The 25,502-nt window shown below is 39.8% G+C and overlaps 1 protein-coding gene across 1 annotated transcript in view; it reads right to left on the bottom strand.

The window, feature by feature from the left end:
• Positions 1 to 23,738, bottom strand: part of LOC109929151 (trans-2,3-enoyl-CoA reductase-like) — a 45,645-nt gene extending 21,907 nt beyond the window's left edge. Inside the window, exons 1-4 of the mRNA XM_020528950.2 lie at positions 23,592 to 23,738; positions 16,680 to 16,795; positions 12,146 to 12,251; positions 7,742 to 7,814 (exon numbers count right to left, since the gene is read on the bottom strand). Coding sequence (XP_020384539.2) covers positions 7,742 to 7,814; positions 12,146 to 12,251; positions 16,680 to 16,795; positions 23,592 to 23,738 — 442 coding nt within the window. The remainder of the gene's footprint in view (positions 1 to 7,741; positions 7,815 to 12,145; positions 12,252 to 16,679; positions 16,796 to 23,591) is intronic.
• Positions 23,739 to 25,502: the final 1,764 nt, after the last annotated feature.

The following is a 25,502-nucleotide window of genomic DNA, read 5'->3' as shown; positions in this document are numbered from 1 at the left end:
CAACAAATTCAATATTGGCACTTACATACCATCTGGCTATTGATTTCCTATCTGCAGAGAACGGAGAAGAGAAACAATTATCACAAAATAACTTTAAATATCCATTTTAAAAAAAAAGGTCTGCAAAGATTTAAACTGTCTCCAGTTGCTGGATAAAAATGCACTCTGTGCTAATTAGAATTAACTCTGTGTGGTCACCTTTAATCTTCTGGCTCCTGTATTGTTGGTTATGTATGTGCCTCATAGAAAGCTGGAGATTATCAGGCAAGTTCTAAACAGTGAGCATATGCCTAACAACAAATGTTTTAAGAGATGTTCTTCCATTTGTAAGCCACTCTGGAAATGAGTGTGTGTTGGGGGAGGGGTGTGGTTCTTGGAGGTGTTGGGGGTGGGGGGGGGTGGCGGGTGGTGGAGAGGGGGGCAGGTTGGTGGTCGTTGCTAATACACCCTGACTTTATTGAACATCCCTAGTTACTCCTAGAGAGAGTGGGCGTGGGCCTTCTTTTTGAATCACTGCACTCCATGTGATGGAAATCCTCCCACAATGCTGGCAGATAAGGATTTTCAAGATTTTGACCCAGTGATGATGAAAGACCCAGGTTGGGTTGTTGTGTGTCTGAAGAGGGAGTTTGGAGGTAGCAATGTTCCCATGTATCACCTTTCCTAGTACTCCCACTGGTGGAGATCATGGCTTTGGGCAATCGTGTTGAAGAAGTCTTCGTGAGTACATGCTAGAGATTACAGCCAATTTGTGCCAGTGATAGGAACGTTGAACGTTTAAGTTATTGGGACAATCAACTGGATTGCTTTGTCCTGGACAACATCAAGTTTCTTGAGTGTTATTTCAGCAACATCCAACAAGTCAAGAGAAGAAAATTTCATCATATATCTAATCTGTGCCTTGTAGATAGTTGAGATGGTTTGGGATATCAAGAGGTGAGGCATCTGCTACACAATTTCAAACAGCTGACCCATTCTAGCAGCTATGAAATTTATTGCCCAGTTGAGCTTATGCCATCTATACTGTATACCTAGAAATTATATTTTTGCCAGACTGTTTCAGGGAGAGCAGCGCCTTCAACACACCTCCATTTTCAATGCATCGTTGATGGACCCAATCCAAACAAGGTTCTCATTAATACTGGGGAAAAATCACTCTGCTTGCTACAGTTTCAAATTCACAAAAGTCTTTCCCTGAAAACACAATGTCTTGACTTGTCCTTTGTTCCCTTGATTCTCCCTTGATTGAATTGGCTGAAAATGGGCATCTGTGATGGTTGAGACCTAGATGGAGGTAGAGGTTCATCAACGCCTTGACACTTCTGGCCGAGGATTATCATAACTCCTTCAAACTTATCTTCTGTACTGATGTGTTGGGCCCTGTCATCGTTCAGGATGGTAATGTGCATGGATAATCTTTGTTTAATTATCCTTCATCATTTATGCCTTTTTACAAAAAATTCATTCTTGGGATGTGGGCATCACTGGCCAGGCAAGTATTTATTGCCTGTCCCCAGTTGCCCAGAGGGCAGCTAAGGGTCAACAACATTACTATGGATCTGGAGTCACATGTAGGTCAGGCCAGGCAAGGATGGCATTTTCCTTCCCTAAAGGACATTAGTGAACCAGATGGGTTTTTCCAACAATTGGAAAACCCAGGTCTCTCGGTTAATAGTCCAGTGATAGTATCACTAGGCCATCACCTCCTGCTGATGTAACAGGACTGCAGAGCGTTGATATAATCTGTTGGCTGTGGGGTCTAAATCAAGATGTGTCTACTGTTTAGCATGAATCTAGTCCTGTGGTGCAACTTAACCACGTAGGCATCATTTTTCCTTTCAGCCTGGTGATGCTCCTGGCACGTTTTCATACTCCTGAAGGAAGACATGCTCCTCAGGCACAAGTGTTGGTTTCTTGATTTGAAGGTAATGGTAGAATGGATAATACGCTGGGCTGTGAGATTACCAAACGCAGTAACAATTCTGCTGCTGCTGAATGTTTACCACCGAGAGAGGCCATTTGGCCTGTCATGTCTGTGCTGGCTCTTTGAAAGAGAATCCCACCGAGTCAAACTCCCTACCTTCTCACACATGTAAGCAGCACTGTGCAAGAACAGCAGATTCTCTTTCCTAAAAGGACACTAGTGATCCAATTTTGTTTTAAATGATAACTCAATTGTTTTATGGTCACCATATCTTTTTATTCCAGATTAATTGATCCTTGTGGTCGATTTGCTTATGCCATGACCTTTATTGAGCTGTGTCACCACTCTTTCTGATTTGTGTATTTGTAATCCCAAATCCCTAAGCTCCACTTTAGATTCTTGCTTTCCGATTAATATGTGACTTTTTCACGCTTGTTTGTAAAACCTCTTTTATCAGTTTTGCAATTCATTTGGCAATATTTTGCTTATTTGTTAAGTTTGTTTATGTTTTCTTGTAATTTGTTTCAATCTTTCTCAGTATTGATTACAATGGATCAGCATAACTACTGGACTGAACCTACAGATGCTGACAGTGAATGTTGAGATGTTTGTCACTGTTATACTTTAGGACCCATCAGAAGTCCTGACCAACTGCCTGGGAGGCTGAAATTTCTGATGGGCCGCCAAGGACACTATGAGAGAATATCTCTAATACCGACCTTTGGGTAGGATGCTGGGGCTAGAGGTATGAGACGGACCCAGGTTCTTACCCTAGGTTACTCCACCTTTTAATTTCAGGTGTACTCATAATCTCACTCTCCGCCATCTTCAGACTCACCTATCCACACACTCCTCATGCATTCAGGCATCTGCTCACCCAGCCTTGCACATAGCTGATCCTCCACCTGCGTGCACACTCACGCATTTACCAAATCACCCACCCACCCACAGACTTCTTCACCCGTTGACCCACTCACTCATCCACAAACTGACTTCACTGAGACACTAAGACCTTTAAAAACTTAACCTGAGTGTGGTAGCTGATGTTGTGCAAAAGGAGAATAACCTCTGCGATATTCCACTTTGGGAGTGTTCCCAGGGGTTGGCTATGATTTAGCATTGCAAGGACGCAAAAAGTAAGCGTCTTAGATTTTTTTTTACAGTCAATGGACATATCTCCAGCACGAGAGATAGTAGGAACTGCAGATGCTGGAGAATCTGAGATAACCAGGTGTAGAGCTGGATGAATGCAACAGGCCAAGCAGCATGAGAGCAGCAGGAAGGCTGACCTTTCGGGCCTAGACCCTTCTTCAGAAATGAAGAGGGAATTCAGAAATTCTGAAGAAGGGTCTAGGCCCGAAACGTCAGCCTTCCTGTTCCTCTGATGCTGCTTGGCCTGCTGTGTTCATCCAGCTCTACACCTTGTTATCTCCAGCACTGTCGCTTACCAGGACATCTGACCATCAATTCCAATGTCTAAAGCTTTTTTAGAAATTATGAACAGCAGCACTTTCTAAACTGATGCTTGTGGCTCCACACTTTCCATCTTCTGCCAGTTTGAATAGCTACTGTCTAGCCTCCTCTTCGCTTTGCAGTTTGTAACCAGCTAGCTACCTATTCTGTTGCATGTCCCTGCAATGATCTTATTCATTTTTCTATCACGTGGCACCTTGTCAAAGGTCACTGGATAGCTAGATAAATTACATCTACTGTAATACTCTAAACTCCTCTCTCTGCTGCCTCTTCAGAAATGTAATGAGGTTAATCAACAAAGCTTTCCTTTTGGAAATCTAGGCATACAATTCATTGAAATATTTATGATATTTCTCTCCTATAGGACAGATGTCACTATTTTTGATTCCCGGTGGCTCAGTGGTTAGCACTGCTGCCCCACAGCGCCAGGAACCCGGGTTTGATTCCGCCCTCGGGTGATTGTGTGGATTTTGCGCATTCTCCCTGTGTCTGCGTGGGTTTCCTACGGGTGCTGCGGGTTCCTCCCATGGTCCAAAGATGTGCAGTTTAGGTGGATTGGCCATGCTAAATTGCCCGTAGTGTCCATGGATGTGTGGCCTAGGTGGGTTAGCCATGGGAAATGCAGGGTTACAGGAATAGGGTAGTGTGCTGGGTCTGGCTGGGATGCTCTTCAAAGGGTTGGTGTAGACTTGATGGGCTGAATGGACTGCTTCCAAGCTGTAGGGATTCTATGATACTCTGTCAACTGATTGAAAGCTCCCTTGTTATTTTCCATTCTTCTTCCTTAATATACATGCAATGATAGCAACACACCTGTAGTCCAGCATGACACTTTTTTCTAAATAAATACAATCTGTGTCTTCTGGCATAGCACATTAGATGAGCTTGTGGTGTGCATTTTTGAATTTGACCATGTTAAAATGAAGTTTGAAGGCTGACTTCTGCAAATTAATTACTCTGTGTGGACTCGATAGGCAAAGTGACTTGCTTCCACACTGTAGTCATTCTATGACAACTGCAATCCATTACAGACTTTCCCTTTTGTTCCTTCCTCCCTCCTGACCACCAGGTCCAAATCTTGCTTTTTTCTTGCCTCTGTATTTTCATAAAATCTTAGATTCATTATTTAGTTCAATTCTGATGGAATGTCATTGACCTGAAATGTAAACTCTGTTTTTTTCTCTCCACAGACAATGTCTGATTTATCTTTCCCTTTATTTACAGGTATTTCTCCTATAACACGATAGTTGCGTTCTTGTGTGTCTTCACGCTATAGAAACTCACCACAGAAAATCGCATTATAGGGAAATTGCTCCAGAAATTTGCTATACTCTACAGTAGAAAGTTTGTGTTATCCAAACAGTATCCACTATTCATCAATTTACATTAACGAAACACGCATTAGCGCAGAACTACCTACATTTCATCACTAGTGAGGCCAACACTATCCTTAAACTGAATGATTCGTTGTGCCTTTTCAGAGAGCAGCTACCACACTGCTGTGGCTCTCAAGTAGGTTACTGAACCCAGTAAAGGACAGAAGACTTCCTCCTGTGAAGGACTGTAGAGATCCAGATGGGTTTTTACAATAATTTATGGTAGTTTCATGACACAGATATTGAGGCTGGATTCCAATTTTCAGATTTTATTGTATGAAATAGAAGCTGGATTGGCTGAAACTTTTTTCCACTGGAGAAGTAGAAGTTGCGAGGTGACCTCATAAAGGTTTATAAAATCATGACGGGTTCTTGATAAGATGAATGGCAGGCATTTTTTTTCCCCCCCAGGATGGAGGATTTCAACACTAGGGAAATATTTTTAAGGTCAGAGGAGAAAGATCTAAAAAAAGGCATGAGGGGCAATTTTTTTAATACAGAGGGTTGTTCGCATGTAGAATGAACCTCCTGAGGAAGAGGTGGATGCGGGTTCAGTTACAATGTTTAAAAGATATTTATACCATATAAAGATATCATATAAAAGATAAGTACATGAATAAGAAAGATTTGGAGGGATATGCGCCAAGCACAGGCAGATGGTATTAGTTCAGTTTGAGATTATGGTTGGCATGGACTGGTTGGACCGAAGAGTCTGTCTCCGTGCTGTATGACTCTGTGAACCTAAATGACATTCCACCAGCTTCCATTGTGTCATTCCAAACCTTGATCTGTCCCGAAGAGCATATTTAAATCATTTTCTATTTACTTTTAGAAGCTATACTAAATGTCTCCTATTTGGATAGCACTGATTGTATCAGATTGTATCAGAGTAAATATTTTAGACAAAATGTCATGTGATTGGTGTCCAGTTACATTTCCCACTTCCCTACATTTGCCTGGATTTCCTGGTAACCAGATAGTTACATGTCAGGCCATTCTAGAATCCCAACAAAGTGTACTGAGGGAATTGCCTGAAAGTAGAAGAAAGTATCTATTTAACTGCAGATTTCAGAAGGTTCCTCTTCGGTTAATTGTTACATGGGAAAAGTTAAAAGCTGAAAAAAAACATGAAAGAACTGCAGATGCTATAAACCAGGAACAAAAACAGAAATTGCTGGAAAAGCTCAGCAGGTCCGGCAGCAACTGTGAAGAGAAATCAGAGTTAACATTTTGGGTCTGGTGACCCTTTCTCAGAACTGATGGTAGCTAGGAAAACTGGAATTTCATTTAGAAGCTGAAAAACTAGTCTAACTCCTGACTTCTAACTTACCAGACACATCCCCAACACACCTCCTTAAGATGTCTTATATTTGCTGAACTCCGACCTACACCCCACTCTCCTGGACCCAACTGAGCCTGGACTCTTGGCAGCACAGTGGCCAGAGCGAAAACTCCCAGCAACATTAGCCCCGGGGCCTGGACTCTGGGTGACAGTTGTTATTTGGAGTGGGATACCTAGCGGGCAGTAGGCCTGAAGCCTAGACTCTTAGTGGCAGCAGTGCCTGGAGCCTGGATGGTGGTGTCAGATAGCAGCAGAGCCAGTGTATCCTGGGGCAATGGCGGCATCATTGTCATTTCCGGAACAGGACTCCTTGAGGACTGGAACTTTTTCTAGAGACCTTGCAGAAGCCCTGGAGATGTGTTTGAGACCCAATATGATCAGAAGATGAACTGTTATTTAAGTAATTTCTTTTCAATCTTTTTGTAGCTCAAAATGGCTTGGATTGTGACAACAAAGCACATTTCACTAAATCTTCAAGATATATGTGACAATAAAATCATCCATTCATTCATTCTCCTGTTCCCCCAGCAACAGAAACCCTTCACTTTTGCTGAGACCTGACCTGCTGCACTTTCCACTGAGACCAAACAACCCTGTACTGCAATTGGACCTGACACCTTGTTGTTGCGAGGCTCAATACTGTATCCACTTCCCACGAAACCTGATACCCTCAAACCACCCCAATCAGCACAGAACACTATATCTCTTACTTAGCATCTTTGCCAGCTGGTACTCTATCAACTCTACCACACTCACCATATGCATTTATCCTTTAGCAGGAGCTGTCAAACTTCCTGAGCCTAAGCTGCTGAACACTTAATTCACAAAAAAGATCAACTACCACTATGAAAAAGAGATATGATTTGACTACTCCCAACTATTCCGCACTGCGAACCTGTTGGATTTAAGCTATGCTCCATATTTCTAAAGGAGCTGTGATCAAAATCTCCTGCTCAAACTGCATAGCTATTTCTTAATGGAAAAATGTAGGAAAAAAGAGGTAATCTCACTGGGATTGTTACTCATTAGAAAATCTAATCCAATATCTGCACACTTCTGGACTGCTGGGCATGCTATACCACTGGATTTAGTCTCACAATAATATTTCCTTATCCAAAACCTGTCAAACAATATTTCCATGGCTGGTAGATTCAGTTAACCATAGCTACCTATCTCACTATAGTTGATGGAATAGGCTAGTACTCAAAATATGAAATTCAAGACTTAAAGACTCAATAAACAAAGTACATTCAAGAAGAAAAAACAGAAAGAAAAGCAAACAGACTCATGTTTCACATCATAGGGTATCCCAAAGCACTTTGCAACTAATCAATGATTGTCAATAGGTGCTGAAAAGAAAAAAATGCTAGAGATCACATCTGCAGCAATTTGCTCCTACTTCAATGGGTAGTCACTCTTTAAGTTATCATCACAACCTTTATTTATTAATCATTAGTTACTATCAAATTAGTACTGTTGAAAGCATCAGGGGCACATAGAAGAAACAAATCCCTTTTTTCATTGCATTACTTATTGAATAGGTTTTGAAAAGTCTAAACTAAAACTTAAATTTAGAAAACTTTTTTTGACAGCTCAATTCTAAATCATGCAATAAACTCAACCTACTAGGAGGTGTATATAGAGGATGATTGATATAATAAGCCATCCACACGGTGAATCCCCAATAAAAGGCACATCCCTGGAAATAAATGAAAACAATAAACTTAAATAGTATTTATGGTTTTAAAACTGCATTGAAATAATGTGTCCTTTGAAAAAAACATTGTAATTTCAATTGGCAAAATAGTTGGTTTCTGAAAGCAGACATTTTTCATTCTTCCCTCAAATAACTGTTTCAATACGACAAAATTATTGATCAATACATTTTGTGAGAAAATTAAATTAAACTTTCATTCCTGCATTTTCTGACCTTTCAATCAGGAGTTCTAACTTATCAGTTTATGGTTTAAAAAGTTTAAAATTCAGTATTATTCTTTGTAGAATCCCCATTTAGGTATTTTTTTCAAAAGAAATTACATTTGGTAATATAACAACATCTAACTAATACTTAGAACTCATGAAAATAATAATATTCAATAGCTTTCAAGCAGTGTAGGAGAGATATGAAACCTGGTTCATACATTTATGCATCACTCTCTCCTTTTGACTTTAATAATTCTATGTAGCTAGGACCAAGGTTAGTTTGCCGTAAGTACGATTTTCTCTTTAAATGTTTCCCCTTTTCTGTTGATCAGCCTCGAACAAAACATAGCCCGAGAACAAATTAGATTTTCCAACCTCTTCTTTAGCTCTCGTCATCTTTCTAAAGGTGGCTCTCGTATAACGCGATAGTTGTGTTCTTGTGTGGCCTCATGCTATTGAAAATTCTGCTAAAGAAAATTGCTATAGAAAATCATGTTATAGCGAAATCACTATGGAAAATCGCTGTACAGCAGAGAGTACGCATTATCCAAACAGCGTTGACTATTCATCAATTGCATTACAGCAAATTTGTGTTAACAAAACACATGTTATAGCAGAACTACCTGCACCACCAACACTGTCAATCATTTACTATATGAATATTTCAGTTTGCCAGTTGTTAATAGAAAATGCAGTCAATAAATTATATCTTTGTTAGAGTCTTCCTTACTCTTTAAATAACATCTATTGTTAGGTGCATCACTTTTTATGGAAACTACATGCTGAGCACAAATATTGAAATCTTATGAAGAATGCTGGTATCTCATGTGGTTTCCTACACGAAGGCATTAATTTTTAGCAACGTAAACTCTGGGCAGGTTGTCCTGCCTGGTCAAATTAGAGATGTGGGTCACAGTCAGTCTTCAATGGAAGAGAAGGCTTGGGAGCCCAAATGGTCCATCTCCAGTTCCCATATCATATGTTCATAAGGAAATAACTGTAAACATCATAGCTCATTCGTGAGACCACATCTGGAACACTGTGTACAATATTAGGCTCCTTATTCAAGGATGGATGTTCGAGGTGGCAATGGGGTAGTAGTGCAACATTTGGGCTCCTGGCCCGGGTCTTATCCGCTTCTGTCTGCTTTCGTTGTTTCTTTTTCTCTTTACTTTTGCTGTTTTTCTTTTCTCCTTATTTATCTTTAAAAGTCTTTTGTGGCGTCTTCAGCAGGGTGAGAGGGGGTCCAGCCTCCCAAACATGTACAGCGACAGCGGCCACAGAGGCAGCTCCTCCCAGCGATCAGCGGTGGTAGCAAAAGGCAATTGGTTTCCTCACTTCCTTTGTTTTTTCCCACAGAGGGGAGGGGGAATGGTGTCGGTTGGGACCGGACCCCCACGCAGCCCCAGATCCATGGCCGGCTATGGCTCTGGTGCTAATGTCGCAGAGGCTTCAGCGCCAGGCGTGGAGGAGGCCAACGACCAGCAGCTGTGCCTGGAGGAGCATCAGAGGAGGTCCAGGAGGGATGGTACCGGGTTCGTTGACCCCAGCTCGAAGCTGGCAGTCAGTGAGAGCCAAGGCAGGCCCACAACCGAAAGCCCACAGCCCGTGACAGAGACTGCGGCCAATGTTAAGCAGCAAAGGAGGAGTGGCAGAGAGTAACAAGATGATGAGGGAAAGTTGAACTCTATTGCAATCAAATCTTGCCTTATACTCAGTGTTGCAAGATACCGCCGGAGCATGTCAACTCTTTGCATTTTGTACATGAACAAACACTTTCCACTCTATTTTTACAGACATGTGACAATAAATCTAAATGCATCAGATGCATTTCAGAGAAAGTTAGCAGACTGATATTGGAATGGTCCAGTTGTCTTATGAGGGAAGTTTGGACAGACCGCGTTTGTATCCGCTGGTGTTTATAAGACTAAGAGGTGACTGAATTGAAACATATAAAATCCTGAGGGGTCTTGATGGGGTAGATGTAAAGCGATATTGCCATTGTAGGTGGATTGTGAACAAGTGTTCACTGTTTCAAAATAATAGTTTGCCCATTTAAAAGAGAAACGAGGAATTTTCTTTTTCTTTCTCCATCGTGTTTTTAGAACTCTCTTCCTCAAAAGGCAGTGGAAGCAGAATCTTTCATTTAAGACAAAGTGGTTAGCTTCTGGATGAGCAAGGGGGTGAAAGGTTATTGGAGTGGATAGGAATGTAGAAGAATCAGATCAGCCATGATTCTACAGAATGGCAGCGTGGGCTAAAAGGATCAAGTGGCCCAGCCTTGCGCCTAATTTGTACATTCTTTTGTTTGAAGACTTTTGAAAATATTTTAGCTGTTGAACAGAGGTGGAAAATAATCCAATTCACACAAGGTTTGGGACATGCAAACTCTTAACAGAATACAAGAACTACTATATAAAAGAGGCATGGTTTGAATTCCACCAACTCCTGCATTAAGAGGGAACAGTTGGATTTCAGGTATATTCTCCAATCGGAAGTTCAGGTCAGAAATATGGGAGCTCACTCCCAGCATAAAATAAGTAGGAACAGAATGGGAATCCAACAGTGTGAATTGTTGAAGGTTTGGGCCAAAATGCTTTATTCAACTAATTAACTGCAGTGTAACTGTGAATGTCACCCCAAGATATATGCACACATTATGTTTAGTACCCAGCTCATATGTATTGTATCACACACAACTTAAGGCTTGCCATAGCTATACAAAGCTCTGGTTAGGGTACAACTGAAGTACACCAATATGTTCTGGACACGCGCCTCATAAATTATATACTGGACTTGCCAGGACTCAACAGGTTAACTTATCAGTTCTGGTTACATACACGAGATTTCTAATCCTGCCAACATTTCAGTTATATAAGGTGAAAAAGCTATTTAATTGAGGGATTAAAGATGATTAAAGGATCTTTAAGGTAGATAGGGAGAAACTATTTACTGTGTAAGGGGAAGCTAGAACAAGCTGGCATAACCTTAAAGATAGAGTGTGATGTCAGAAAGCACATCTGGACATAAAGTGTGAAAGTTTGGCAAATCGTTCCCCGGAAAATCGGTTGAAGGTAGATTAATTAAACAAAAATTCCCGACAGGCACCTGAATTTAAAAGGCTGAATGGCCTACTTCTGGTCCTGTGCTTTTTCACGCTCCTGAATGCACTGACTCCTCTGAGACTAGCATTTGTTAAACCCTCCCCAAGTTAAAATCCTTCTACTATTGACCAATAAACCCTCTTCTGAATTAAACAGATTTTATTCACCTGTTTCATTGTGTATACTTTCTAAAATAGTATATTGTGAAATATCAAATAAAGGAACAATAGTGTAATATTTGGTGTCAAAAACTTACATGATTTTTTTCCTAAATTCTATATTCCAATCATTCTGAAATTTGGAGATATATTAAGGATTTTAACTGGTTATGCAATAGGTTAATGTTTGATGGCTTCTTATCGATTCTAGCTCTCATCTCTACAGCGACATTATATTACAGATCATATTGTCTCTCGCCCATATTTATTGCTTTATTTTTACTGAATTAGCATAAATGCAGTTAAACCTGCAAACCTGAACTATTTGTGATATATATTACACCTTATGACTGCCATTTGGATTATAAATATGCCAGACTTTTATAACATAAAATGGGCTTTAAACTGGTTGCTATTCTTTATTAAAATAAACTAACATATATATGTAATAAAACAAAATGGCTATGCGAGGCAATACATCTCTCATTTCTTTTGAGAATAAATGAGATAAATCTTATGGGAAATAAAAAACAGATTACATGCCAGTCTAAGATCTGTATTATCCATTGTTCAGCATCAGTGCTGTCCTTCATGACATTGTAACAGGTTTCTGAAAAACAAAAGTTAAAGCTCCACCACATACCATTCAGGTAAAGATTTATTGAAACTACTTCATGATACCATTGGATTTTAATCCAGTCTACGAGCTAAAACATTGAAGAAATGAATAATGTTAGAAAACATTTGTGACTGCTCTATAAAACCATTATGGTGGGGAAAATGAAGGAGCAATATAGGAAATAAGTTTTGCCAGTGGCTGAGTACTGAGCTATGCTAATGCTTACCTTCAGCATCTTCTTCAGAGCTGTGTTTCCATTAGTAAAGCTGTGCACAAACAGAGTTTCAAGGATTTGCTTGATGTAATGAAGGGAGTGGCAAATGCAAGCTAAGCTTAAAGGCAAGGTGGAGGAAGAAAAAAATAGAGAAGTAATTTGGAAAGCTATACGTTTGTCAAGATTTTTTGCATGTTGCTATTGATTAGGACTAAGTGTCCATTTCTTGTTGTTTGAGTTATTATTGATATTTGGGTTTCTATTTACTATATTGGAATTTAGGTGGTATATTTGATTCCAGAAATTGCTTTTTGTTGGCAGGCTAACAAATTCTGCAGAATCTTAAACTCCTTTGGAGCCAAAGGCATTAGTCATGAGGAACACAGATGGCAATATAATCTCCCCAGCTAAAGCAGAGATCTTTATCTGTCATAAAAGGATCCCAGTGAAACACTGGAAAACTCTGATCATCCAATTTCTAACCTGCTCATTAGCACAGTTCATAACACACACATCTGTCTAACAAGCAGTCATTCTCTGAAGTGAAATCCAGCCTGTGGCTTAATCATTGTAGTCCTGACTCTGACAGGCACTGCAGTGCTAAAATCTGACTCTGCACCATCCAATTCGTGGGCTGGTGTCAAATGGGGACCCGGGTAGCTGACACGTGTGGGAACTCGATCCCATTGGCTGTGACAGTCCAGAAGACTTTCCATTATATATAGTTTATTACTCCAATGAGCTGATAAAATAATAGTTGTTCATGGAATGATAGTTTACTTCATAGGCTGTCAGACTGCTAATCAACTTGTGAATCCTTACACTATTTAAACTACAAAGACATGAAAGTGTACAATTCACTCAATACGCAATTGGTGTTCCAGCAGTGACTTTTGATCAGTTTCTAGCTACCATCAGTTCTGAGGAAGGGTCACAGGACCTGAAACGTTAACCCTGATTTCTCTTGACAGATGCTGCCAGACCTGCTGAGCTTTCCAGCAATTTCTGTGTTTGTTGTCAATGTATCTTATCTCTGATCAATTCTCATTCAGATCTTTATTTATCAGCTTTTCTTAGAGTGACATTCTGCCTCTTCTGTCTTGCTGAAATTTCACAATTAGCTCTTGCCGGTTATGTTGTTTTATGGTATCTACCGACTTCTGGCATCCAAACTATATGCTGGGCCTAAATGCCAAAGAGTGCTCAAGGCAGGAAATCTGAGACATAGGATTCAATCCCATAATGCAAATCATCAATGAAAACATGATTAATATCCCAAAGCTATTTTTTTGGCCCCTACTGGTGCTAATTCACTTCTCGTGCGCAGCACTCCCAATTTTTTCATTAAAAATCAGTACACAAATACAAGAATTCTGTTTGTAGAGATTCACATAAAATCTATTTGCAAGGATTGGAGATTGATTTTATTTTATCAAAACTTGAAGGGTTAGTAATTTGTCAGAATCTAGTTTGTGATGTTTGAAAATACTCAACCCAAAAGTGAAATAAGTTTGTTTTGAGGCACAGGATGATGACTGGAACAGATCAGTGTTATACCTAGTTATGATCATAAGATGGAAGCATCAAATTCTAATTTATAGGTCAAAATGTCTTCAAATTGTCTTCACCAAAGTTTCCAACCAAGTTGGAATAGAAGGTGAAAAATGAAAGTCCGATGCTTTTGGCAGGAATTCCTGGTTGGAAGTACTGTCAGCCATGTTGAGCATCTGTCTGCTCAGAAAGAATGCATTGAGGTTTGTTTCTGAGTTTATGCTATCAATGAGCAACTTTGGCTGGAGATCATGATTTTTCAACAACATGAGACATGCATAGCTGATGTACTGGGCTCATTGCTGACAAATCGAACTGTTGGAATTGTGGCTTCAGTATGAAGAGAAAATTTCAGCTATTAAGCACAGGGATTTTTGACATAAAAGCAAAATCAATAGGTCTGATCCCAAATTGTTGAAAAATTTGACCAGCTGATTGATAACTAACAAACCATGTTTGGTTTTCCATGATTTGATGATTTTTTTCAAACAATGCTTAATCAACAAGGCCACTGAGGTCTGTCCAGTTTCACACATAAATTGCACTTGTGCAGATATGAGGGAGGTCACAACTCAAAGCCATAAGTGGAAGACAGTGAAGACAGGAAAGATTTGAGGGTGATAAAGTCTTGTAACTAGAAATGAAAAAAGAAGTACTGATCAAATAGAGCTGGACAGGAAAGTTCTGCCTTGCTGCAGAGCTTTCCCATTTGCCCAGGATGTTCCTTTATAAACTTTTCATGCCTACTACATTGTCAACTAACAGTGGGTTTCATAAATGAATAAATATCCCACTGCATGATTGTAACTGGCTCCTGCATCCTCTGACACCCCAGTAAATTTGAATTGTGTGTGCTGGGTACTACCACACAAGCAGAAGTGTGCCCAGTTCCAGTTCCACCATCAGTACCTGAAAGCATATTGTGAATTTCTACCTGTGTCTGTAGACAGCACAGGCACTTCAAGGACATTTCATTGGAGCTCTGGACTCAAAAATTGTGATTGACTGTAATTATCACAGCATATCGTGCAAAGATCTTCGCCTTCACTCTGTTGCTATGTTATGAACATGGAACTCGTTGCTATTTTTAAAAAAATGCATTAAATGCTGGCCTAACAAGCAATGAATACATTTTAAAAAATCATTGCCTGATCTTTTTGGCACTGAATCTTTTCCAAGCACAGAGCTGTGTGCTGAGGCATGAATCCTTACATCTTCTATGAAGCCTTGGGGGATTTCCTGTGAAAGTCACAACTGGTGAGATGCTTGCCCTGTCATGACACCAGGTCATCTGTGCTTGCTCATTTTTCTTGTAAGAGGCAGCAAACATTAGGATGGGTAATGCCTTTTGTTGATAAAAGGCAAAGCAGTTGAGGGAATAATTCTCTTCCATCTCCCAAGAGCTTGAATTGAAATTTCCAAATTGACAGCAACCTATTGTATGGCCATGTTTACTGATAGCATTTAAGATGCTGTGCATAGATTCACTGTCACCAATCCTTCTTCTCGAAATTCATCTGAGTTATTGATACCAAATGGAGAAGAATATCCACACAAAATCTTCTGTGGAAGAGAAACGCTGTCTCAGAAAAGAATAAGTTTATTACCTAGTATTTACTAGTAAGTAAGATGGGCTGACGGGCCAAGGAGTGGCAAATAGAGTTTATTTTAGATTAATGTGAGGTGCTACATTTTGGTAGGGTAAATCAGGGCGGGGTGTATATACTTAATGGTAAGATCCTGGGGAGGGTTACCAAACAAAGAGACCTTGAAGTGCACATTCATAGTGCCATGAAAGTGGAGTCCCAGGTAGACAAGATAGTGAAGAAGACATTTGGTACGCTTGCCTTTATTGGTCAATGCATTGAGTGTAGGAGTTGGGAGGTTATGTTGTGGCTGTATGGGACATTGGTTAGGCCACTTTTGGAATACTGCATTCAGTTCTGGTCTCCCTGCTACAAGAAAGAAGTTGCGAAACTTGAAAGGGTGCAGAAGAGATTTACAAGGTTTTTGCCAGGCTGGGAGGGTTTGAGCTATCGGGAGAGGCTGAATATGTTGGGTCTATTTTCCCTGCAGCATTGGAGGCTGAGGGGTGACCTTATAGAAGTTTATAAAATCATGAGGGGTATGGATAGTGTGAACAGCCAAGATCTTTTCCCCAGTGTAGAGGAATCCAAAGCTAGAGGGTATAGGTTTAAGGTGAAAGGTGCAACTTTATCACGCAGAGAATGGTGCATCGATGGAATGAGCTGCCAGAAGAAGTGGTGGAGGCCGGTACAATTAAACCATTTAAAAGGCATATGGATGGATATATGAATAGGAACGGTTTAGAGGGATATGGATCAAATGCTGGCAAATGGAATTAGATTAGTTTAGGATACCTGATTGGCATGGACGAGTTGGATTAAAAGGTCTGTTTCCATGTTGTGTACATCTCTGTGACTATATGACTCTAAGTAAGGTTACACCTGAGTTATATGAGACCCTCTTGTGAGGCATCATGTTAGACTTAAGAATTAAGACTAGATTTAAGTGCACATTACTGTTTGGCTACGTAGCACTTAGTACTAAACTTAGGACTCATACTGAACCTCAAGCCTGGAACTGGTTAGCTCTTCCTTGGAATACTCCTGAGGGTGGACCTTATCTTGAGATGTCAATTAACCCTTTCAGGCACTAAACGTCCTATACAACATATAGAAGCTATGTTGCTTCTGCATTAAAATGTTTTAAAGTTTAATGTCTTTGGCTGCTTTGCACTTTTGAACTACAACTACATCAGAACATACACCAGACCATGTACAAATGGACTTTCCAAGAAAACATGCACACAATTCTCTCTGCTGATGAAATGAGTAATTTTCGAGTGAGACATAGAAGATTAATCAGGCCCATAGACTTCACAAAATGATTAATTGAATCAAAGGTTGAATTGTGAAAAAGAAGCATATCAGAAACCTCTATGTGATAAAAGACAAAATAAGAAGTTACTTACTGCACTACCAGGTGGCGGCTGGAATGGTTTATGTCCTCGGCTTCATACAGATTTAGTATGCGAAAATAGAACAGCAGATAGATTAATAGACACCCAGTGTATTCCGTTAGAAACACCTGAAAGGAGTGGTAATGTATTTCAGCTTTATTGGTGAAATTTCAGAAAATATCTGCTTAGAAAAAATTAATTGCATCAAACATTCCCTTACTAGGCAGGCAAAAGTGAACCTGAACTGTGAGCTGGACTGATTCAACGCAATGCTTTTTAGTTACTCCTTAAATTATGTGGTTCACAATTATTTTCCACTTGGTGTGCCCAAGAGGCAGCTTGCGAACCAACCAGCCTGTGAACTCTTTTGCTTTTGCATGCTTACTTTATCCAAAGGTGATTTGATTTATTTCAGGCACCTAGTTCTGGAGAACTGGAGCATGGGTTGTCATCTTACTGGCCAACGTGGATTTATCTGGAGATTAATCAGTGAAGGGATCTGATTTAGATCTATGACAGCGTTTACAGCTTCATAGAAGAAGAAGCATAACTTAGATGATTTTGTTTCTGGGTAGATAGTGTTCCCCACCTCTGGTAAAATATTGGCAGTGGTCTGTGAAACTCAATTGCACCTTTCAAAGGCCTTTATATCTGCCTGGAATTATCCACAATTCTCCAGCTGAGTCCTAACCAAAGATTGATGATGTTTCTGCATTATTTCTACAAGTAGTCCAAATGTGTTTTTTAAAGCAACTTTTACCCTGCCACTTATCTGAAAGTAGCACCCTTAGGCTTTGTGTACATAGACACCAAGGTTTCTCTATAATTTACACTTTGCAGAATAATTGTACATTGTCTTTCTATATTTCTGCTCCCAAAGTGCGCAAGTAGATTCTAAGTTGCCCACATAAAAGTGGGGTTCCCAAAACTGGATGGATATCCCTGCTATAGTTTCAGCAAATTGCATACAATCTTAAAATCCCCTTTGATTTATATGTTACATTCTTTACTGAATCTTCGTTATCCTCTTTATAACATGGAAGCCCTGGGTCTATGGTTGCGCTTTCTTTACTGATTAAGAATTCTTAGTATAATGTGCTCCATCAGAAATGATCCTATTTAGAGAAATGTCTTGTTATAAACAATTTCGAGGCTTTCCCCATTAAGAGGTCATACTTAGGTAGAAAGGAGTTAGAAGATAAGTGGATGATATGAGCTGTCTCATCAATTATCTGTTGATTATAGTTATTAAAAGTAAAAGAAATATTGAAACCTCCAACGATACCTTGTTCTATCTGTCTACCAGTAATTCTTTAGCTAACTGATAATTAATATAATATGATGCTCAATAATTGTTGGCAGCAACAGTTATTATAATAATATTAGGACACCTCATGGCAATAATTGAACAAAGATTCCCAAAGGTTAGAGTTTCTAATCTTGCACTTTGAATGGAAACTGAAACTTTACCAATGGCCAGAATGCCATGTGTTTCAGGATGCACACAGCTTCGCTATGAGATCCAAGCCTCACATGAGGACTAGATCCATAAAGACTTAAATTTTGCTAAGAAGAAGATTCATCACATTGTCCCCTATCTTCTAGTTGATGGAAATGTGGGTAACTAAGAAAGATATCCTCCTTACTCATGATGATATGCCATACCTGCTGTTATAATGCCTATGGTGCATGTGCGAGCTGTACATGACACAAGTAAGCACTAAACATAGGACATGGTGAGTGCTGATTTTGGGGCAAAGGGGCATGGGAGTAGCAGGTGAATGTTGAATACGGACGAAATGATTGTTGGATAATAACTTGCTGGGTACCATACGAGTGACTATGGTGGGGTGAGCACCTGACGAACACATGTCATTGAGATACCTTTCTACAGACAATCAATTCTGTCATGAAGCTTAAAACTGGAGGGGACAATTAGATGCTATTAAGGCATAATTCTGGCATTGCGACTTAGGGAATTTCAGCTATAATCTTTTGGTTCCTACTCCTGAACCTAGAATATTAATTTGTAATGTATGCTTATCTTTGATCAACATTTTAATTTTATTATTATCAGCTTGAATGTGATGTTAATCAGGATTTAATCCCTACATTTTGTTTAGTTCTATAAAACAAGACAGATGTAGCATCCCTGGAGGGATCTGAGAGAGCTCTGGTTTCCAGAAGAACAAGAAACATTGCCAAAAGGTCAAGTTTTTTTGATAAAATGGCATGCATGTCATATTAAGTCCATCAATGCTGAATAGTTCAGAGGAGCAGAAACAATAACCACAGCAGACAATGGCCCTGAAGGGCTTTCACTGTAAGAAGTAGACTTTAGGACTCTGGATGATATGACACCTTCCTGTTTTGGGTGAAGAACAATATGTAAGATCTCGTGAGTTCCTGTCAGCAACAAACAACAACACACCAACATTCCTACTGCACTCTGCTCTCAACCTCTTTGCCACTGGTTGTTTATATGTACCAAATGAAGGCATCACATGAATCAGGCAGTATAATGTTTACTGATGAATCACTGAGATGACAGATGGCCCATTCTGCTACTTGTCAGCATAAATCACGTTCATTTGCAGCATCAATCACTAGCTGGAGTGGCAAAGCTCAATGCACCAGTCACACAATACTGCCCAAACACAAGACCATATAAGAACATAGAACAGTACAGCACAGAACAGGCCCTTTGGCCCACCGTGTCTGTGTTGACCATGATGCCATTCTCAACTAATCCCATCTGCCTGCACATTGTCTCTATATGCCCTGCCTATTCATGTGTCTCTCTGACTGCCTCTTAAATATTGCTGTTGTATCTGCTTCTACCACCTCCCCTGGCAGTGCATTCCAGGCAACTACCACCCACAGCCTAATGAAAAAACTTGCTTCCTTTAAACTTTCCCCTCTCACCTTAAACTTATGCCCCTTAGTATTTAACATTTCTACCATGGGAAAGGGCTCTGACTATCCACCCTATGCATGCCTCTCATAATTTTGCCTACTTCTATCAGGTTGCCCTCAGCCTTTGGCGCACTAGCAAAGATAATCTAACTTCTCATTGTAGCTAAAGCAATCCAATCCAGGCAACAACCTGGTGAACCTCTTTTGCACCCTTTCCAAGCCTTCACATCCTTCCTCTTGTGTGATGACCAGAACTGCACACAATACTCCAAACGTAGCCTGCCTAAAATATTCACTGCAATCACATTAGCATTTGAACTATAGCAGAACGTGCCTCTTCATTGCATTAACAATGAAAATAATTACATGTTTACCATTCAAATCATATATAATCATCATCAAAAGACTATATGAAGCTTCAGAATTCTATCTACTAAGTAATATGGATACGTGGTGATGTAACGGTATTGTCACTGGAATATACACTGGCTAATTTTTAGGGATATGGATTTGAACTCAATCATGGCAGATGATGGAATTTGAATTTTAAAAAAAACTGGAATTGAAGAAAGGCTAGTCTAATGTTGACCATGAAATGTTTATCATAAAAGCCCATTTTGTACACTAATGCTCTTTAAGGAAGAAGAAAATCTGCCATCCTTATCCAGTCTGGCCTATATGTGACTCCAATTCATTAGTAATGAGGTTGACTCATAACTGCCCTCTGAAATTGTCTAGTGAGTCATTCAGTTGCATCAAACTGCTACAAAGGCAAATGAAAGGAATGAAATTGGAGAGGTCAAACAGTATGAAGCGAGGTATTGGAAATGGTAATGGCACACAGAGAACTGTCAAAACTCTGAAGACCTAACATGGGGGGCTTTGTGGTGAAATTGGGAGAGCTGATCCACAGACTCCTCAAGCAACAGGCTGACACAGAATGGAATCATACTTTACAACAAAGTAGCACCACTACCCTCCCTGGGGAGGTCCTGTTTTGCCAGCAGGATAGAACAGAAGATGGCACGGTTGCATACAGTCAGGAGAAAGTTGCCTTGTGCGTATTCTGTATTGAGTCTTCAGCGCCATGACATTACATGGCATCAGGTCAAACCTGGGCAAGGAGACCACTTGCTGATTACCATCTATTACTCCCATTCAGTTGATAAATCATTATTTCTACATGTTGGATGATGCAGTTACGGAGACAAGGGCACAGAATGTACACTATGTTGGGAACTTTAGTATCAATCATTAGGAGTGATTTGATTGCACCACTACTGACCAAGCTGATGAATATTAAGGGAAATGAATGCACTTGTGGTGGGTGATGACAGAACCAGCAAGAAGATAAAATGTTAATGTCACTAATCTGTCTTACAGTATCAATAGGCCTGACTACTGCACAATTCTTGTGGAGACAAAATTCCACCTTTGCATTGAGGATACCCTCAATCATGTTACGCTGAATGGAACAGATTTCAAAAACAATGTAGCAACTCAAGAATGGACATCCACCTGGAGGTTACCAGCAGCAGCAGAATTGTACTCAACTGCAAACTGTAACTTCAGGCCCACTTTACCATTAATGCTTGGCCAGGGAAACAATCCTGGTTCTCGGGAGAATGCCAGGCTGCATGCCAGGCATGGTACTAAGCAGACCTAAAAGTCAAGTGTCAACGTGATGAAGCTATAACACAGAGTTACCCAGCAGCAAAAGCAGCATGTGACAGTCACAGCAACGCCATTACACTAATCTCTGCAGCATTGACACAGCCAATGGTGAAATATAGTTAAATAACTCACTGGAGGATGATCTAACACATTTCACCATGCTCAATGATGGGGGATCTCACAGTGCATTTTCAAGAATCTTCAACTAGAAGTATTGAGTGAATGATCCATTTTAGCATCCTCCTGAGATTCTCAGCATTAAGATACCAGTCTTGAGCCAATTTGATTCACTCCACATGATATCATGGAAGAGCTAAAGACAATGGATTTTGCAAATCTGTGTACCCTGATAACATTCCAGCAGTAATTCTGAAAGACTTCTGCTCCAAAATTAGCTCTGCCCCATTACCTGAGACTTTCCTGTACAGTTACAACACTGGCATCTACCTGCCAAGATGGAAAATTGCCCAAGTGTATCCTGTACAAAAAAGAAACACTGATGCACAGTTTGGATTCTGCAATCTGAATCTGGGAAACCTATATATATTTCCCAAACCTGACCAAAGCAATGTTTGCTTTTCAGGTGGTGTTCATCACACATTCACTTGAAGACAGAACACAACATTAGTTCTGGGAAATAAGAATTAACTGTTGCAGATATATTGATTATATTTCTGTAGAACTCATAGAGGCCACAGCCATAGACCTACATAGTGTCACGAGAATGCAATATAACAATGTGAATAACTAGTCTCCTGAGACATTAGGGACTTTCCTCTCTCATCCACTGCAAATTCATCAGAGATATAGCAGAAACCTTACAATATAGTGTTTAAGGATTAGATAGAATTTCTGTAATTTTTCTGGAGTTTTCATAGCTGGTGCTTATTACTGGAGAAACTGAAGATTAACCCTGAAAATTCACCTCCAATGTTTCCAGCATTTGGCATTATTTGATGCTGCTAGAACAATAACTTGAAATGAGTTGCAGCATGTTGCATGGTGAAATGTATTGCCATGAAAAGAAATACAAATATTCTTGTTGAAGAAGAGGTGTGACAAAAGTCCTAAATGATGAATGAGGCTTATTATATACTCAGCCTGTTTTATTACACAAGAGTACCTTATATGGGAAGGTTTGATGGGCATCAACATACAAAGAAGGACAGGCTGAACTTTTATTCCCTGATGATTTTCACTGAACACTCAGCTTAGTATTTCAATGTTTCAATCATAATTCATCTAACAATTCCTTTGTACCTTTCAGAAAAATACTACACTTGATACTGGCAGGTATGGAGATTACAGTGTACAAAAGGTGAATGCCAATTAATTTATTTTTTCTGTCATGAATTAATTTTGATTGTTTCTAAAGTAACTTACAAAGTTTTATTTCCCCTGACAGGCCAGAGAACTTTGATTTAGCTTTTCACCCCTTCCCAGACAATGCATGGAACCTCATGGTGAATGGTCTCCCAACCTGATGCAGAATACACTATAGTTATATAGATCAGGCTAAATGGGATAGCTGACCCTTTCCCATTGACATGTTTGTATGTTTATATTATGATAGGATGCATGTGTTGCATATCGTACAGTTCTGTCAACCATGAAGGTGAAGTGATGGCCTAATGCATTATCACTGGACTGTTAATCCAGATAATGCTCTCGGGACCCAGGTTTGAATCCTGCCACGGCAGATGATAGAATTTGAATTCACTAAAAATATGAAATTAAGAGTCTAAAAGTAACCATTGCTAAATGTTGGGGAAAAGCTCATCTGGTTCATTAATGTCCTTTAAGGAAGAAAACTACCATCCTTAGCTGGTCTAATGTACAAAACAAACCTATAGCAACCTCTGGGCAATGGTGGATGGGATAGCCAGCAACACACTTATCCCATGAATGAATAAAAAAATAAATTTATTCACCTCTAGACACGATGTGATACATAACCCCATGTCTTGAACTAAGGCTAAAACAACAGTGGTCAGACATGTCTACATGCAGTCTCTCAATTAATTTTATGCATAATCTTAGATTCAAATAAAAAAATTTCGCATTATTGGTTTACCACTCCATGTCATATGATTATGTCAGTTAGAAGAATGTAGAATGTATACATTTCAGATAAGAGTGGCTATTTCTTGCTGGATTTCTGGAGCACGTAATTCAAAAATATTACCTGACCATCATGCAACGAGGCTAGGTGGAAGGGAAACATCGCACTTAGAAAAGCAAACATAACATGTACCAGTTGGCATTTTCAGTACGGGAAGATGTTCTAGGTTCTCCTTTCGTGGTTCTGACTATTGTGATGCTATTGTGTCTTACCGTAATCCAGCTTATCTGTGTCCCCAGATCTCTGAAGTATAATGAAATGATGGAGGATGCTGCAATGTTCTTAACAACTTTGGTATCATTCAGTAGAGGACCAGCTGCAAACAGGCAAGACAAGGAACAACGTTCAATTAATCTCATCACTTCAGGAAACACAGGGTGCAGGCTGAAACGGAATTGAAATCATTCCAATCAATACTAAAAGAAAAAAATAACTGCAGATGCTGGAAATCAGAAACAAAAGCAGAAATTGCTGGACAGGTTCAGCAGGTCTGACAGTATCTGAGGAAAGAAAGCAGAGTTAATGTTTCAGGTTCAGTGCTTCTTCAGAAGAGTCACTGAATATGGAATGCTAATTTTGCTTTCTCTCGTCAGATGCTACTAAATATTGGAAGAATTTTTCTCATGCCACAGTTGTCTAATTTTAAGATACATTTTATATAAAAGGCTAAACTAGTTTTTTAAAAATAAAAACTCTAACTAACCCTTTGAAAAACAAAACTTGCCAGGAAGGTTTCTGAGTTAACATCAGAGAGAGAATTCTCAGCCCAAAAGACAAAGGGTGAAGATGGCAGTGGGATGGAGGACAAAGGCCTCAACAGGGCAGAAGATGCTCGAGTAGGCCAAAGAGAGGTGACTCTTGTGGGGATGTGGATACTTCTACAGACAACCAACACAGTGAATTTCATTGCACTGCCCTCCCATTGCTAACGAGGAGATAATTATTTTCTTAACCATATGAATGTATGCTTTTTACCTTTGGATGATCCCTCTTTCAAGTATTTGCACTTTACAGGTCAGCAGTCAGCAAGAGAGGACACTAACATTATATGGCATGAAGGTAAAGTGGATTTTAAGTCTTCAGTCAGTTTATGATATTTGAGTTTAGGTTCTGAAGAAGAGTCACTGGACTAAAAATGTTAACTCTGCTTTTTATCCATAGATGTTGCCAGACCTGCTAAGTTTCCCCAGCGATTTCTGCTGTTGTTGCAGATTTCCAGAAACTACAGTTCGTTGTTTATTTTATGATTATTGAGTGCTGTACAGTGTAGCCTCTTATGACAGGTAGTATGTTTAGGAAGGAATCCTAAAGTGTCTCCCTTTCAATGTTTGCTTAGTCTGCTAAGTTGTGCTGAAGTGTAACTTCCCATAGTACACAACACATTCCCGAGAAAAGTGATAGATAGAATGAAACTTTGCCTCAACAGATATGTAGAATCATTAGTGATTCCGTACTCCCACTGACTAGTTGGGAGTAGGTCTGGTTGGTTTGTGTAGGGCAGGCCATACCCTATTCCCTGCACATTGCTGACGATCTTGGCGTTCATATTAAATTCTCTGGCGGCAGTCAGCAATGGTACAGTTCAATGGCACGGTGTGATGTCTAATGCTGTCTGCAGTCAAGGAGTCATTGGCTTGTGAGAGATGGACAATGCTTGGCCATTACAACTTCTTTCATCCTTGAGATATCTAAAGAGGATGCTTATCTATCAAATTTGTACAACTTAACAAAGTCCAGCAGCAAAAAAATGCAACAAATATTTTAACAGTGCAAGTGAATATATATTTACAAAAGTGAGAAGTTATGATTCACTCCAGCTATTTATATACCCTCCAGTAAGTGTTTTTTTCTTTTGCTGTCTTCTGCTTATTTAAGTTCAATTCTGCCTTTGGCAACTGGGAGGAACAGGAGCCTGCTCAGTTTTTGGACTTGCTGGATTGGAAGACATGTGTTATCATCCCTGGGAATCTTGAGGCCTAAAGGACTCAGTCTAGCTGAGCATCTCCTGCCCTGATGCAGTCTCACCCTTCTCGTCTAAAACTTCTATACGCTTTCTAAGATCAGACAGTGGGAGATGGAGGAGCCAGCAGCAATCTTCCTTCCAAACTGCAAGCACGCGTAGG

The sequence above is a fragment of the Rhincodon typus genome, chromosome 3, assembly GCF_021869965.1.
Source record: "Rhincodon typus isolate 14 chromosome 3, sRhiTyp1.1, whole genome shotgun sequence".
Taxonomy (NCBI): Eukaryota; Metazoa; Chordata; class Chondrichthyes; order Orectolobiformes; family Rhincodontidae; genus Rhincodon; species Rhincodon typus.
This window is presented reverse-complemented; position numbering and strand designations above follow the sequence as displayed.